Genomic DNA, 17452 nt, shown 5'->3' on the forward strand with positions numbered 1-17452 from the left:
TTTGTCCTAGTAGTGTGGCAACATAGCAAATTGTGTTGCACCTTCTCCACAATATCCTCCCATTGTTGGTGGTGGTGGCGGCGAAGGTATCGGTGGAGGACCCTTGTTCGTGTGGTTAGGGCATGTGCAATATGGATCATTGCAGAGTGTCTCCTGTGAACTGGCACCAATGTTGTTGTCATCCTTGTAACCGCTGCTAACTTCTCTTTCTAGATCGAAGATACGGTCCTGCAGATAGTAGATGTACTCCGCATACGGATAAATAGGTCGAGGATCGACCCATCTAGTGAACCCACAGTTTTCTTCGGCCAAGGAAGACTGCAATAAATATGTCATATAAGTTGTATAGAAGAGGAACATATTAAAGAAACAATTAGTAATAACAATTACCCATGCTCGCGGGCATTTGAAGAAACGACGACCTCATCTATTCTCTCGGTGAACATCTGCACTAGACAGTCCTCACCATGCATGCATTTTGGCCACTCTTCTTTCCGTTCATCGTATCCTCTCAATGGTGCCTCTTTGATGAAATTACTTTTGCTCTCAACTGGGAATCTCTCATAAAGAGCTTCCTCAAAGAAATCGGGACCAAGAGAACCCTCTCACATAATGATAGTTCCCTTTCCCTTTTCTCTCCCTTTGGACGCCCCTCCAGACATTGGTACTGCAACAAAAGAAAATACTAAGGAGTGCTCTTCTTCCTTGTTGTGTGTGTGAGTGAGAGAGAGTGAAGGGTTATTTATAGGTTGAGAGGAGGAATGAAGGCCTCTCAATGTGCCATGTTAGCGATCCATGTGCCTCTTCATCTCAGCCCTTGGATTAAACAGTCATAAGATGGATGTTGGAGATGGAGTGAGTTGTGCTTCCTTGCATGCTTTCCTATATGTATAATTCTTCCAGAATACACATGCCACGGACGTTGAAGAGGCGGTAAGAAGCACCTAGTCAAGGTTGGGCCCAAGGCGAGCCTGTAGGGGGCGGGCGACCCCAGGAGTCGGTCGACCCCTGGAGACACCATCCTATAGGTGTACTAGGTAAGTGAAGTGATAAATCGCCACTGTCATCGTACTCCTCGTCCTTGTAACTAAAAAGTCTATTTTCATTGTCTGAAAAGCCTAGATTCGTTCACTTTTACTGACAACCCTATATGCTATAGGTGTACTATGTACGTGAAGTGATAAATCGCTGCTATCATCGTACTTCTCGTCCTTGTAACTGAAAAGTCTATTTTCATTATCTGAAAAGCCTAGATTCGTTCGTTTTTACTGAAAAACCTAGATACTATAGGTGTACTATGTACATGAAGTAATAAATCACTGTTGTCATCATACTACTCGTCCTTGTAACTTAAGTCTATTTTCATTCTCTGAAAAGTTTAGATTCGTTCACTGTTACTGAAAAACCTAGATTCATCTACAAAGAGTCTGTACGATACGATTGGATTATACACGTTCTAATGAATTTACATTTTATCTGTGTACTATATTTGTGCCTTTTTAGCAGTATAGAATAATTAATGATTCACAAAAAAAAATCACAAAATTTCTCTTTATTTCGGGAGCATCCACAGTTACAAACAGAGACATCATTATATAATCCAAACATTTAATCGTCTAAAGAGCACAATATAACCACATCGAACATCACAATCAACATAACATGTCATACATAGTCCAAATAGTCCACAATGTCCATACAGTCCCAAATATTTACCGGAAAGTAACTACATGTCAAATCTCCACACATGCAAAATAAGCAAAGTCCATACAGCCCAAATAGTTGTGGCATCGAATCTAAGTTGGTAGCATAGTCTTAACCTACAAGTCGTCGTCACTGCCTCCTAGTCTTACCCTTACCCTTGTGGCCAAGAGCGTCGGTGCCTAGAGTGTACTTGCAAGGCGGACGACGTCTTCTCGTTCCTGCAACCTGCGTAGGCTCAGTCGAAGGAGCGTCCTAGAGCTGAGACTCGGCAAGCTCATCATAACCACGCTCCTCAGCCTCCTCGTCGTCCTCGTCTCCGTGGCCTTGGAAAGTGTCCACAGTCGCAGCACTAGTACCTCCGTGAGAAGAAGTACCAAGGGCTACAGGTGTGTCCCATTGTCGTGCATGTGGCCCGTGTACGTCCATCGCAGCGCTAGTACCACAACCACAACGAGCTGCAGCACGCCGCAGCCTACGTGCTAGCCTCTGTCATGCAAAGATGCAATTAGTAAGTTGTTGAGTGCATACAGATAAGTTATTATTCAAATGAATGTCATATCATCATCATACTACCTCTGTTATGCTAGATGCCATGCTTGAGCAGTGAGATATTAAGTAGAAAACCACTAGCTCAAACAACTTAAGCATAAAACAACGAGAGAGCTAGTGTCGACTTACTCCAAGAAAGTTGTTTAGTGTGTGGTCGTCCACGCCTGTCCTTGAAAACCGTTCGATCTCGATCACAGATTGACTCAGCGCATTGCCCTGCAAAAAAAAAACAAATAGTAATGCGCTTAAAATCTGAAATTAGAATCTTACTGAAATTTTGATATTGAAATTACTAGTTCAAAATGCCAAGAAGCAGCAGTGCATCATTTACATATATTTCTAATTGGCCTACGTGTTTTTTTAGCGAAAACAGTAGGGGAAGCCGTAAATATATTTCTAATTCGCCTACTTGTTTGACAGTCCAACCCGGTTCTTGAGGCATTTGGCAATGCAAAAACCGTCAGGAACAATAATTCAAGGTATTGAACTAAATGCACTGCATCAATGCTCCACATTTTTGGGTGGTCACGAAACTGCTTATGCAACTTCCTGATTTGGTGTTTCAACTTATCTTTGTTTTTTTACAGTCGTTTTGGAAAATTTGTTGAGATTCAGTTTGATGCAAATGGGAAGATATCAGGAGCCGCTATAAGGACCTATCTTCTAAAAAGATCACGTGTGTGTCAAATATCTGATCCAGAAAGAAACTACCACTGCTTTTACATGCTATGTTCTGCACCACCAGAAGTAAGAACATGTTCTCTATAACTGCTTTTCTGAAATCTTGTAATAATACTACTGAGTTTGTTTGTTACAGTAATAGTTTGGTAGCTGATTCAGTGATACTATTGCATATTGTAAAACTGTCAGAGAACTGTAACAATAAGGTAAAACTAATTGAAGAAAGATATATGGGTGATGCATTCATGGCAAGCACATATATCTTGAGAAGTTGAGATGCCATATTACTCCTTCTGTCCATGTTTAGGTTCATGGGAAAAATCAAGGGGGTTCATGGCATCTAGGAGTAAAATTTATGCAGCTAGATCCAAAGTTTGATAAACGAGTGATATCACATAAATGAAACAAATGCAATAATGCTTTGGGCAAACCCTCTTTCAAGGCCGAATATTGTTGACAATGGAGGAGGCAAGATGCGCACACACCAGGAATTGAGAGCTGTTAAGCTGTTCTATGCATTGTACATTGCATACATATATATACAAGCTGGGGAGCAGTTGTATACCTGCCCAGGTATGCTGTGCTACATGACACTTCATGTCAATTTTGGAAATTGACCTGGTATATAATACAAATCTTTGAAAATTAATCTCTACTGCGAAATATTTGTGAAACTTCATGAATTTACTGATATGAGAGTATTTCTTGCAACAAATCTACTCCTAACATTTTGTTTGACCAATAAAATCCATATAGATGTTACTGAGCAAAGTTAAAATAGTTTGACTGCATGCAGTCTGACACAACTCAGCTGGAGGATGGCTTAGCAAGGGTGTTCTAGTCTAGGTGAAATACACACTGATTAATCAGAGTACTTACCCTCCTGCTGGTTCGAGAGAAAAAATCAGAGTACTAAAAAACTGTCATTTTAGAATGATTTCACTGTGACCTGCTAATTAGCGAATAGCACTTGCTTAAATCATTGTCAGAACAAACGACTCAGCTAGGGCCAACTGGGCAAGGTAGATCTACAAGAAGGGTGAATGAAATTGAGCCAACATTTTGTGCATAACTGCATAGGCGTATGCTTCTTACTGTTTTTCCTGTAACCTGTAAAATATTATTTGACCTGAGGTCTGTATTTTAAAGGAAACAAAATCCAAAGGAAGTTGCTTGGACTTGGGAAAATTAGCTGACCAACTGTACAACAAAAAGCATTAGACTTGTTTAGTATAGTCTATTTTTCAGTTTTAGTTGTATTTGATTTCAGGTTTAGGTAAGTATAACTTATTTTCATTTTAAGTACATTAGAATCTATTTTCCTTTTAAGTTCAGCTTAATTATTGTAGAATCAAGGTTCAGTTAAGTTATCATTTCAAATTTTAGGTTACTCATTTTATTTTAGTTAAGTTTTCAGTTTGACTTTAGGTTTCAGAGTATATAGACTTTAGTTTCAGGTTCAGTATAGTTATTAGTTCATTTTTTAATTAACTCTAGTTTTATTTTAGTCAAGTTTTTTTAGCTCTAGTTCAGTTTCCAGATTTCAGGTTCAGTTCAAGTCAGTTTTAGTTCAGGTTCAGTCCTGTAGAATCTAGCTTTATGATTTCAAGTTCAGTTGAAGTCATTTTTATGGTCTTTTTTCAGCTTGTTATTCAGTCCATTGTGCTGTCGGATAGCCTATAGTACCCGTTGTAGGTCAGTCCTCATTTCAGTTTTTTGTTTTTCAGTTCAGGTTCAGTGTATGAGTTTTAGTCTACTGAATGTAGTTCAGTTCAGGTTCAGTGTATGAGTTTCAGTTTAATGCATTCGGCTTCAGAGTTCAGGTTCCTGCACTTGTTTTCATATTACTACATTAGAGTTTCAACTAGCTGCAATAGAGTTTGAGTGAAGTTGCAGTGAACTGCATTAGGTTGATTTGTAGAATCTAGGTTTATGAATTCAGGTTCAGTTCAAGTCCATTACATTCTATTTTAAGTTTCAGTTCAGGTTTACTTTTTTCAGTCCAGTCAAACAAATCTACATGTGCTTGATCTCAAACAGATTTACTTGTGATATGGATTTGATGTTTCTTGTTTATGTAAAGTGATGGATGTAACATATAAATCTTAGTATGTGCATCATTATGCATGCCAGTTGCAATGGTATTTAAATGATGGGGTTATAGTTGACATTACCACTCGGTCTAGGATCGGTGCAGGCTCCACCTGTGTCCCGGCCCTCGTCGCAAGGTCGTAAGACGTTTGTTCATCGTCGGAGGACTCAATGTCGGCATAGTCTGTTTGGGTCCATTGCACCTTAAGCTTGGTCCTTGTTGCCCGTCTGTACCAAGATAGGTACGCTCTGAAGTTCTCGTTCGTGTGGGGCTGCTCATTCTCATACAAGTTCTCATGAAAGTTTTCCCAGTGGTCGATGTAGTCATGGTGCAAAGTCTCAAAGTCCGTCTCCTTCTTTTGTTTACGACGATCGATCCTGTAGGTTGACAGAAATGAAAATGCAAACTCAGTGGTGGCTACTAGTTTGTCGAAACTCCGCTACAACTAGGTACAGCTAAATCAATTGCAAACTCAATTACAGACAATTTCTAGTCCATTTCATACTCAGTTACAATTTGGGATATAGGATAACTACAACTATGGACACATACTGACTACAAAAATTCCACATTCTACAGCCATTTAAAAGAATGACACAGCATATAGTTGATGCAACCAGTTGAATTCTGCAGCCACATTATGCAGCGGGTTGCAGCTAGCTTATATAGATAGGTGAATGCTATCCATATAAGCTCGGCAATGAAATCCTCACCCACAACATTATACATGCCTGCACGCCAAACAATTACATAGGAAACTAATAGATAGTTACAAGAATTTCTATGGTGCAATTGCAACTTGGAAAAAAACAGCTAACAGATAAACACACAAGAGGCCATACAATGTAAGCACACTTGCCGACCAAACTAATAAGGAACAAGCTTTAGGACTAGCTGCTGAAAATGGGTACTGCACTTGCAGAGGACAATGCGCTAGAAAATAGCAAGTGCTCATAGCTGTTACTAAAAATACAGAAAACAACAATGTTGGCTTAACTCAGGTGCAGCTGAAGAAACAATGCTCAAGCAAACTGGTCTGTCCAACTTGAGCAGCAGAACAACAAAGTACATTTCTCAAACAAAGAGAATAAATTAAGCTTCAAACACTGACTAATGATTGCTTGAAAAGATGGTTCCCCTATTGCATCAAAATGACACTCATAATATTCAATAAAGTATACAACAGTTCAAAGACGCTTACTTGTGCAAGTCTATTGACGTCGAGAACGGCTCCACGGGCCACTCCTGCCTCAACCCAAATTGGCGTGCAACCCGGTGTGGCAGGTGGAACTCAACCGCGTAGAAACAGATCAACGGGCACCGCATCAGGTACAGGTCTTCGTCCATCTTGCACATGATGCTGAACCCAATGTGCTCGTACTGTTCGTCGTCGTACGGCTCCCAACTAACCTGCATTTGATTCTTTAGTCAAGTAGTGCTTACATCAGAAAAACATATTAGTATGTGAAATGCAGCTAACTCACCAGCCCTGGCGTGAGTGCGTCGAGCTCGTTCGCGAACTCGATATAGGCGCGTTTACTCCGGGCGAAAGGACCCTTAACCTGGTCCCAAAGGTAGGCATACGTCGGCCGACGTCTAAGGCCATGCACCTCGAACCAGGGACGAGGATCAAGAACTTTGGGCCGACCAACCGGTAGACGAGACCACATCCAAAGCTGAAGCAGGTAAACACATCCTCCTAATGAAGAGTTCGGCGAACTCCGGCGGCACGCCTCGCAAAGCTGCCGGTACAAGTACCCCAGCACTGCAGAACCCCAGCTGTAGCCCCCCACCGTGTGCCAGTCAGTAAGACAGGGCAGGTACATCCATGACGCGGTGTCTCCCGTCCCGTCGGGGAATAGAACACAACCAAAAAGGTGCATGATCCATGCCCTGCAGTAGTAGGTAACTGTCTGCTCGGCTGCATGATCAGGACACTGACCAAAGTTCTGCCTCAGCCAACTAATGAGTACTCCAGAGGAGCGGGTACCCGGTGTCTCTGGAGGAAGCTCTCTTCCAAGGAAGACCTCCACTCTACCTCTCCATCCAGCAGTAGTGCAATGGCCGATAACTGGGCGGCCACTTATACGGACACCTAGGAACTTCTGCGTGTCCTGAAGAGTAACGGTCATCTCACCGCAAGGTAGGTGAAAGCTGTGAGTCTCCGGCCTCCATCTACAAAACAAGAAAGAAGTACTACGGTTATATGCACATCGAGAACCGAAAATATAAATGGAAGTGAATCTGTTCATAATTATGGTACCTGTCGACTAGAGCTGAGATCGCAGCGGGGTTGAAGGCAGGCAACCCACGGCGAACCTGGAACGATACAACGTCAAGTCCAGCCCTCTCAAGGAGAGGAGTGTACCTGTCGTCGTACCGCATGTCCTCGAACTTATCGTGGGTTCGAGGACGAAGAGGGTACAGTTCCTGCAAAGAATAGAAATTATTAGATTAATTCGTGAACACAAGTACATGTGCAGAGGAAAAATAACAAGCAGAAGTAAAGTCGTTACCTCCCCCTCCACGGTGAGTCGTCCTCGGTGGTTCCCCTCGTAGTACGGCTCCAGCAGGTAGAACGGCTCCATCCTACAAAATTTAATGAGAAAGTACAGATTAGTTTTATATGAACAAATAAATAACTTTTTGGTACTAGTAAACATGCATGTGAAACATTAGTTATTTTCATCTGACTAAGCGGCCAATGACATGTACGTGAATTATGTCTAAGTCTACCACATTTGCCACATTGGTTCTGCTCGGGGTCAGTAAGAAAGGGGGTTGCTCTCCCTCGCCTCGTTCTACCGGAAACTTGGTTCATGACCATCTTGTGCCTCGTTCTCTTCCAGTTTCCACGTTTGTCCCAACGTGTACCTGGATCCGCAATGTATTTCGGCCCAGTGTAAGGTGACCACTGACCCTCGTCTAGGAAAGGCTCGAAACAGGGAGACCAAGTCTGTACAAGGCTGTCAACACTGAACTCCCACGGTATCTGGGTCTCGCAGGCAAAGTTGCGATGCTGAGATGCTGCAACATAATGAGAACAAGGAAAGTGGTACTGCCTGGTTTTCCCACGTCGGCATGAGAAATTACTAAGTACCACAATATAACTCCTTGATGGTCGGACCTCACCATCGGACGTTGTACCACCCCTTTTTGTGACCTGGTACTTGTCGATGTTGTGGTCAAAGCAATCGACATCATGTGTGGCAGCCCTTTCCTTTGCCTTGTCAAGGTGCTTCTTAGGTTTAGGTGCTCATTTCTGATTATACTCTAAAGTGCCATTGCTTGAGCATGTCTCTCGTTAAACCATGCAACTAGCCTATAAAAGGTGAATGATACAATGGTATTGATGGGCATGGCACGTATACCCTTGCGTACACTGTTAAATGACTCCGCCATGTTGCTAGTCTGAAACTCGTACCTCCATCCACCATCGTCGTAGGTTCTTGTCCACTTCTCAGGTTCTCTCATCAATCCTCTCAGCCACTGCCTACCTTCTGTGTTTGTTGCTGTTTTTAGCTGCTCCAACTTCTCCTCGAAGAACGGCACCTCAAGCATGCGAGCAACCTCCTCGAATAGAGGAAAGTTGTCCTTCGTACCATCCTTCCGAAGTAAATTCTCGGCAAGGTGTCGAGTACACCAACGGTGGTGCAAAGGTGCATATCCCGAAATATGCTCCTGTGCGGCACTGAGTATGCCCTGGTGTCTATTAGATATGACACCTACCTCCCTATGAGGGCCAACGACATGGATCCTAACAAGCCGCAAGAACTATTCCCAGCTATCTTTATTCTCCCTCTCCACCAAGGCGAAAGCCAAAGGAACCAAAGCGTTGTCTACGTCACACGAAATGGCTACCAAAAGTGTGCCCATGTACTTGCAAGCAGAAAAGTACTATCAATGGATAACACTGGACGACAGTGCCTGAAGGCCTCGACGCACTGGGGAAAGCACCAGAATGAACGAAAGAATATCTGTCTCCCGTCCTTCCATTCATTCGGCTTCGGAATATACACGCAATGCATGCCTGGATTTGCTGCTTTCATTGCATTGAACATTGCTGGCAACTGCTCGTACCCCTCCTCCCAGTCCCCATATATCATCTTCCAGGCCCGTTGCTTTGCCCTCCATGTTTTCCCATACTTTATATCATACTTAAATATCTCATTAGTCATCTCCATAATTGTCCTGACCTTCAAGTTGGGCTGACCGTTCAAAGTTGTGTATAACTTTCTAGCAATGAGGATAGAGGTCAACTGTCTATGCTTCTATTTTAGATCTGTCTGGGCACAAGTGTGTGGACCTAAAATTTTGGTGATCTTGAATTTTCATGTGGCTATCTGTTTGCAAGCACAAACCCTCCAATTGCAATCTGCCATCTCGCACACCACCGTGTAACGGCGCTCCACGTAGGAGTACCTCACCTTAAATGGCCTCTTACGTCTCATAATACCTGTAGCCACCTTCTTAAGGTGAGCAAGTCCTTGAAAACCATGCCCTTCTGAATTTCCATGTTGTCATCGGGCTCAGAAGCCTCTAGCAGCTCGTCATCTCTTCCTTCTCCATAAGCATGTTGAGAATGACTACGGTCGCTGAATTCATGAACCAGTGGATCACGATCAAGACACAAGCGTCTGATGAGCTCCATTTCTTGTTCGCTCAAAACTACAACTAGGCGGTCATCATCAAAATCAACGGCCCTTGTTGTGCCATAAGGCTCCTCATCATCCGTAATATCAACATCTACACTGTTAGAGGCCATAAACCCTAGGTCCGCGTTGGTTGATGGAGGAACAGGAGCAGAACCAACATTATCAGGATTGTCTCCTGCATTTAAAGCACAAATATGGATAGCACTGAAACAAAGGAATAGAATGGACAAAGAATAAGGAAAGCCAAAGTGTTACTAAATCACGTACTAGGATGATTCTGGGTCAAAGGGATCTCCTAAGGGGCACCAACAACATCATTAGTCCCACATTCTGCACGGACACCAGGACATACATCAACCTCATTCGGGGCGGATTGAGCATCGGGCACCACAACTACATCTTTCACATCCACCTCACGGTTGGGTAACAGAGGCTCAGAGGGTGCCGGATTCTCTGCTGCTGGCGACAACCCATGAGACGGTGAATGAACATTAGGGGGTAAATACCCATGAGAGGTGGGATCATTGAACAACTTCCGCACAACCAAATCCAAACATTGAAACTCATTCTTCATGACAATTTTGACATATTTGTCCCATTGAGCCTCTGATGCAATTGGGACCAACCGCCTCAAAATTGTCCCTGACCTGCCATGGTGAAGTACCCCCTCAACTAAAATGGCATCTTCATTTGAATTGCATTTAAGCTCATCACGAGCCCTACCAAACAATTCAGAAAACAATGACCGATCATCAAATATCACTAGCACCCTTTGCATTCCAACAAAACTGACATTCCCAAACTCATCTTCCTCCACACTTCCTCCATGATACAGGGTGACTACGTTGTCCATCTAGTTGGTATGCACAACACCAAAGTTAATACGGGTTTAACTAATATGGGTATAACTAAATAACATACATATAAAAGTTTCCGACTCTCTACATAAATAAATATCTAATCTAAACCACCTATCTATCTAACTACATCTACTACAAGTACTACCTATATAACTAAATTACCTAACTATCTAACTATTTATCTAAATTAGCTAAATAAATATCTACCTAAATTAGCTAACTAAATTACATCACTAAATCACTAAATAACTGTAATAGCACATCATCAGTAGAATAGAACTAACAAACTAGGATAGTTCAAATAAGACAACAATACTATTCTCGATGTTAGGCTTATGCTTCCTAACAGCCACAAAAGTCTCCATTATATCATCTTCATTCACACTAAAGAAAACATCTTTACGAATTACTAATTGCTTGCGAATTTTACAAATTTGCATTCCTACCACATAGCTACCAATGTGCGTTCCTAGTTTGTCATAGCAATGTGTAATGTGCAATGTGCAATGTGCTACCAATGTGCTAGTGCAATCCTACGTTCCTAGTTTCCTACCATATGGCTACCAGTGTGCAAGGCTGCTGCAAGTGAGATTAGTGAACTACCTCGCTGCTTGCCTGCCGGCTTGCTGCTGGGGTTGTCTACTTCGCCGCCGCTCCTCAGATCCTGCTCCACTCCAGTGCGGCGATACGCCAGGTGGCTGCCGCAAGCCGTGCCGGTGAGCCAGCCAACCGCCAGGTCGCTCCTCCTCGTGCCTTCGTGGCTGGGTAAGGTGCATGCATGGTAACATATATAGTAGTTAGTAACAAGTTGGATGTGGTAGCTCCGATGCTACCTACTAATCCAGTTATAATTTTTGGGAGGAAATTAAACTATAGATTGATTAAATTAGATTAATTACAGTATATTGTATTCATACATATATACCAAATTACAAGCAGAAATGCAAAGTAGTACAGGAAAAAGCATGCAATTTTCTCTCTGAAAATTGAAGTGAATGGAGAGAGAAGATAAAAGTGTAAATATGCTATCACAAGTTGAATGCGTAGGTGCTTTTTGCTTTGCTCTCTGCAAACCGGCCAGGCATGCAAGGGTGAACTTGTAATGCTAGCTGATGCATGAATAATGGAAAAAGAGCAGGTAGACACAGTAACAATTCATATAATGCAAAGTAGTAAGGCATTTACCGGGCGGCGGGGGCAGGGTCAGGGGCAGGGGCGGCGGCCGGTGCCTCCGATGCCGGTGGCGGTGCCGCTGCGCCAGAGGGGGAGGAGGGGAGGCGCGAGAGGTGGGAGGAGGGGAAGGCGAGGAGGAGGGAGGACAGGGCGAGGCGAGGGATAGGGGGCGGGGGGGGGGGGCGAAGGGGGGAGGGGAGGTGCCTGTGTGGTGACCGGGAGGTGAGCTGCACAAAAGGGGAGGAGGGGAAGGCGCGTGGAGGCAGACGCGGCCTGCTGGGGGGCAACTGGGCTGGAGGGGGGACGGGGGCATGGTGGGGGCGGGCGGCCGGTGCCTCCGGTGCCGGTTGCCCGCTGCCGCCGGAGGGGAGGAAGTGTGACGACGCGTCGGATGGGCGGAGACGCCGTCACTGGCCAACTGCCGTGGCGGGGCACCGACGGCGGCGGAGGATGAGAGGAGAGGAGAGCGGACGGGGAGGCGAACCGGCGCGCAGGGGAGGGCGGGACGCTGGCCTGCTACGGTGGAGATTGTCCCTTACAGCCGGGAAGGCAGAGCAGGCGGCCGGCGGAGCATGGCTGACGGACGGCGGTGTGGCTGGCGGCGGCGGTGAGAGGGAGAATCAGAGAGCGTGAGAGAGGGAGAGAGAGAGCGCGAGAGAGAGCTGTGGCGCCGAGCATCCGGCCACGTCAACGCCACCTAGGATGCCCTGCTGTGCACGGCCAGGCACCTCGGAGCCAAGATCTGTGGCGCCGAGACGTGTTACCTCGACGCCATGAGTCCTGGCGCCGACCCCCAGGGTCCATAGATGAGTTTACGTCTCCCAGGGGACCAAACGTAAATTTTCTTCAAAAAAAGGGCCAAATTGTAAAAAATGGGGCACACCACAAAGAACAAATTGTCCTGGTTTATGTCAATAAGGATGAATTCATCCTTTTTATTTCTTTTGTTATTCAGGGGCATTGAAGGTGATGACAGCACTGGAAAAATTCGAAAGGATCTCAGAGCATGCAAAGATGGTATATCTGTGCAGGAGAATATCACCGTAGGACGAAGACAGGGGAAAGGAAGGAGGATGTGCTGTGCGCAGCTCACTGGAAAAATTCGAAAGGATCTCAGAGCATGCAAAGATGGTATATCTGTGCAGGAGAATATCACCGTAGGACGAAGACAGGGGAAAGGAAGGAGGATGTGCTGTGCGCAGCTGGCATGAGAAGACACAAGGGAAGACAAAAAATAATAGAAGGCGGTTGCAAAATGCTTGAAAAGGTGGGTTCCGTGCCAGATAACTAAGAACTGCCCTCCTATCTAGCATATATCACCATCTATCCCACCAAGTGCTCATTCACCTAGCATCTACTTCTTTTTTAGAACATTATGGTTGTACACAAGAAAAGAAACTCATTCCTAGGGGCAGCCTGATTTCAGTGAACCAAATTTTTGTATACAACAAATGCTAATAGAAAACGAGACTACCTTCACATAACGATTAGTGTAATAGGAGGGACTACAGTTTGATCCGCAGGAACAAGCAAGCAATACTTACTTCGCGGCCAGCTTTTCTTTGTTTGTCAACTAGTTGCTTCGAGGAGTATCGCTTCCCAGGAGGAACCGACTCATTGAATGTTTCATCAAGAGGAACTTTGGATGGTATGATTTGATCTATTGGCTCCCCAAATGCAGGACAGTCCAACCAGCCTGAAATCGCACCAAGATACATTACATATAAAATTTACATCCAAAAAATGACAGTGGAAAAAAAAAGAATAACGGATAAGCAGGGGGAACAGAAGGTGAAATGTATCAGTAAACCAAACTATTCAGAAAATTGCCGAATACTCGTACCCTGAGGTGCCTCTTTAATGCAACTATGTCTTTTGGGTTGAGGAACATAATCATTCCTGATCTGCTGGGAATGTAGCCTTGAACCGTCATCCTGCTGCTCTCTCTTTAGTCTCTTGCGTCTCTCTTCACGCTCCTGTCAAGAATAGCAAGGTCATGTAGAAGGTACGGTTAGCATCAATAAACCAAGCTTGCAGGCTCAGTATGAAAAGGAAACTAAAATGAACTGTTTAAAGAGCCACAAGGCCTTTCTGGCACATACATAAACAATGCATGCATACCAGCATGTATGCAAAATAAAGGCAGTCAAAGTAAATCACCCGCCAAACAAGGAAATCATATTGAACATCAAAATCATCGTTCTACAACAAATCCAATATATAATCCACTATGCTCGTGATGCACATTAAAAGACAACCAATGTATTGACTGAAGACTACGATGTCCACATATTTAACAGCTTCCCTCCCTTTGTGGAAGCCATTTTCTTCAGCAAATAATGTCAACCAAGCTAAGGTACACGCGGGTACTGAACAACACGTATCGGCAATCATTAGTAAGATCCAATAACAATATGTCAAGGGCACGGTACACGGAATGAACATCAACACCAATAATGATAGTTGCATACCCGGCGCATTATTGCGACAGCAGACTCAACAGGTTCCACCTGAGCAAACTCAACCTCAACCTGTTCATCATAAGGCTGATGCTCATCATCGTCGGGCAACGGCGGTGCGTTCAAATCCATAGAGAAGGTCATTCAACGCCCACTACTTCATATATTCCGCAATCAGTTTCGTTGGACTTACACCTAACAGCAGAAAGAAAGTGTGTTGGGTTATGGTGTACTCAAGACATTTGTATGTGGAAAACGAAAGCGTCAGATATATCCCAAACCATCAGAAGCAAATAAAAAAAATGGCAGGCATTCAAATAATTAGTGCGACAAGAGCACGTGCTGGGCGACCCTTACTTGAATGCCCGCAAGTATGGAGGCGTTCCAGGAATCATTAGAAGCGAATAGAGAAATAAGCATTCAAGGAATTAGCCGAAACAACGCGTGTGGAGCAAAGCCTAAGCCACAGAGCGCGGAACGCACGCGAGCCGCTCCGAGGAGCACACACCCCCGAACCAGCTAGGGTTCGCGCGCACACGCCAAATTCCCCACGCCCGTGCTCTTCCGGAGCCGCGTGGGACACAGCCCGAGAAGCCTCGACGTGCCGAGCGAGCGCAACCACGGAACCACATCTCCCCGGGGAAAAAACACGGCGGGACGGACGGGGCCCTACCTCGCGCGGCGGGCCGATGTCGCCCAGGCCCGCCCCTTTCTACCGGCGGGCTGCAGCGGAGCGGAGCGGACCCTCGAAGTCGCGCCAATGGACACGGCGACGGGAGACGAGGACCGGCGGCGAGGCGGTGGCGTTCAGAGAAGACGCAGGGGGGGCTTACGTTTGATTTTTTTTTTTTCTCTCGTCTTAAGGACAGCTATAGAATCTATTCAGCTGACACACCACCGTACATATACACCTCACACACACGTACTGTATATAAATAAATTTATAATTATACCTAGACAAACAGACACTCGCCTACGTCTGATTTGAGTTGACGGAGGATCGGTTCTTTTTTATCTACTAGAGTCTCGTGTCGAATTTTTTATTTTTTTTTTTTTAAAATCACAAATACATCTATACAGGTAAGATTTTAAAATTTGAACTCTTAATTAGAAGTTATCGTTGTTAGTATCGAGCTTATACTCTTCGACGCCATCATTGTTGACATTAAGGTCTTAGTCTCGATGTAGAAGTAACCATGACGACAATTCAGTGCCATTGATCCTGATGTTAAGTTTAACGTAGATCTTGACACCGAGTATGCCATGATCTTTCAGCCTGTTCATTTGGCTGTGGCTTATCGTAAATAATCATAAATTTCTAGCTAAAATAATATTTTTTTCTCACACAAACCAGCCAGCAATACTTCTTTATGAACCAGCGACAATACGAACCAGCCAACCGAACATGCTTTTTAACGCCGAGTTGGTGTATATACAGTGTCATATCTTACTCCGTGCCGCTGCCAGCTCTATCTATCGACCTGTCTAATCCTATCAATGCAGACAAGCACAGCTAGGCTGCCCGCGCTGCTTCTGGCTATGGCCGGTAAGTCACTCAACACTCATGCCGTAGCCTAAGGAGATTGTAACTTTTTTTCAACCTAATAGTACCATTTTTGTCTTATTTAGCAAATATTATCTAATCATGGATCAACTAGTCTTAAAAGATTCATCTCGTGATTTTCAACTAAAATATGTAATTAGTTATTTTTTTTACCTACATTTAATACTCTATGCAAGCGGCTAAAAATTGATGTGATGAAGAGAGAGTGAAAAAACTTGAAACTTGGATGAAATCTAAACAAGGCCTAACCAGGGCAGGCCTGGAAGCAAAACAACAGTACCGTAGCCCAGCGGAATGTTCGTTTGTTCGATTATAGATTAATTATACTGACTGGTTTACCTATTGACGAGAGAGAAAAATACTATTCAACAATCCAAAATCATCCGAACGATCCAACTGGTTTAGCCCAGCGGAATGTTCGTTTGTTCGGCTGGTAGGGTCCCAACTTATTTCCGTTTGTTTTAGCTTATTCTCTCTCGTAGAATACTATTCAACGATCTAAAATCATCTAAAACCAGCTAAAATCGTACCGCCGTAAATCCAACCGAACTGCAGAGCAGAGCCCCGCAAAAGAAAATAGGTAAAAGCTGCAACGAAACCGCTAGCCTGCTACTCCAGTGCTACTACTGCCACCTTTGCATGGGCCTATGCATACGTAGGCTATAGGCTCGGCCGGCTGGTTTGATTTTTTTAATCAGAGTAGTATTTTTCTCTTATAAAATATTAATATAAACAGTATTTTCATACCAGTAAAAACGGTATTTTCATATTAACAGTATTTTCATATCAGCCGAACGCTCACATAGTCTACACTCTACAGATCAGGATCGAGAAATGGCTTCACTTCCCGGTTGCTATACACCGCAGCAGCTAAGATCGTAATAACAGCAGATAATGGACAATGTCAGCTTGTATAGTTTTTTCTCTAAAATTTATTCTCTATCACAATGATATTAGACTCAGACATAGAGTATTAAATATAGACTAAAAATAACTAATTGCACAGATTGTGACTAATTTACGAGACGAATTTTTTAAACCTAATTAGTCCATAATTTGATAACGCAGTGCTACATTAACCATGTGCTAATGATGGATTAATTAGACTTACTAAATTCGTTTCACGGATTACTGAGAATTTTTACAATTTATTTTATTATTACTATTAAACACTCACCTATGACATCCCAACATGACACATAACATGACATCTCCAAACTTTACCCTCTAAATCTAAACAACACCTAGTTTTCTCGAGGGGAAAAAAGCTACGTACTACAACTATTAAGATAATAAAGAAGATATATAATGGACAGCAGCGCGCATCGTATCCATAAATAAGCGTTTGGAGTTGTGGATTAGCATGGTCCAGTGAGCCCCATGGCCATGGCCACCTCATCGCTGGGGTCGTGGTTCGTGGTACGCTGGTCAGGGCAGCTGTACGCGACGGGCCCCGGCGCTGCCGCGGCGTGCAGTGTATCCCGCGTCCACGACCATGTGGGGCGCGCGTAGAGGCGTTCGCCCGCTGGTTGGGCATCGCAGGACAGCTGGTACACGTGATGGACCGGGAGGAGGCAAGCTTCCCCACCAGCTGCGGACAAAGGAAGCGGGCGCCGCCGCTAGGGTCCCGCTCCCGCCGCCCCGCGCGCTGCTCGCCTCACGCTCGTTCGCTGGTACTCATGGCTGGTCAGGTCGGATGGACGCCACAGCCTGAA

At 44.3% G+C, this 17452-nt stretch overlaps 1 protein-coding gene and 1 pseudogene across 1 annotated transcript; both read right to left on the minus strand.

The window, feature by feature from the left end:
* Positions 1-1689: 1689 nt before the first annotated feature.
* On the minus strand, positions 1690-15014 carry LOC136462922 (protein MAIN-LIKE 1-like). Its single transcript, XM_066461971.1, has 12 exons — positions 14847-15014; positions 14186-14368; positions 13558-13690; positions 13259-13410; positions 11145-11302; positions 7543-7615; positions 7290-7456; positions 6511-7201; positions 6228-6436; positions 5109-5403; positions 2383-2469; positions 1690-2190 (listed from the first exon to the last, which is right to left on the minus strand). Exons 2-12 carry the CDS (start codon positions 14315-14317, stop codon positions 1957-1959), a joined length of 2331 nt encoding a protein of 776 aa, XP_066318068.1. The 5' UTR covers positions 14318-14368; positions 14847-15014; the 3' UTR covers positions 1690-1956.
* Positions 7702-10534, minus strand: LOC136462235 (uncharacterized; annotated as a pseudogene).
* Positions 15015-17452: the final 2438 nt, after the last annotated feature.

The sequence above is a fragment of the Miscanthus floridulus genome, chromosome 7 (genome assembly GCF_019320115.1).
Source record: "Miscanthus floridulus cultivar M001 chromosome 7, ASM1932011v1, whole genome shotgun sequence".
Taxonomy (NCBI): domain Eukaryota; kingdom Viridiplantae; phylum Streptophyta; class Magnoliopsida; order Poales; family Poaceae; genus Miscanthus; species Miscanthus floridulus.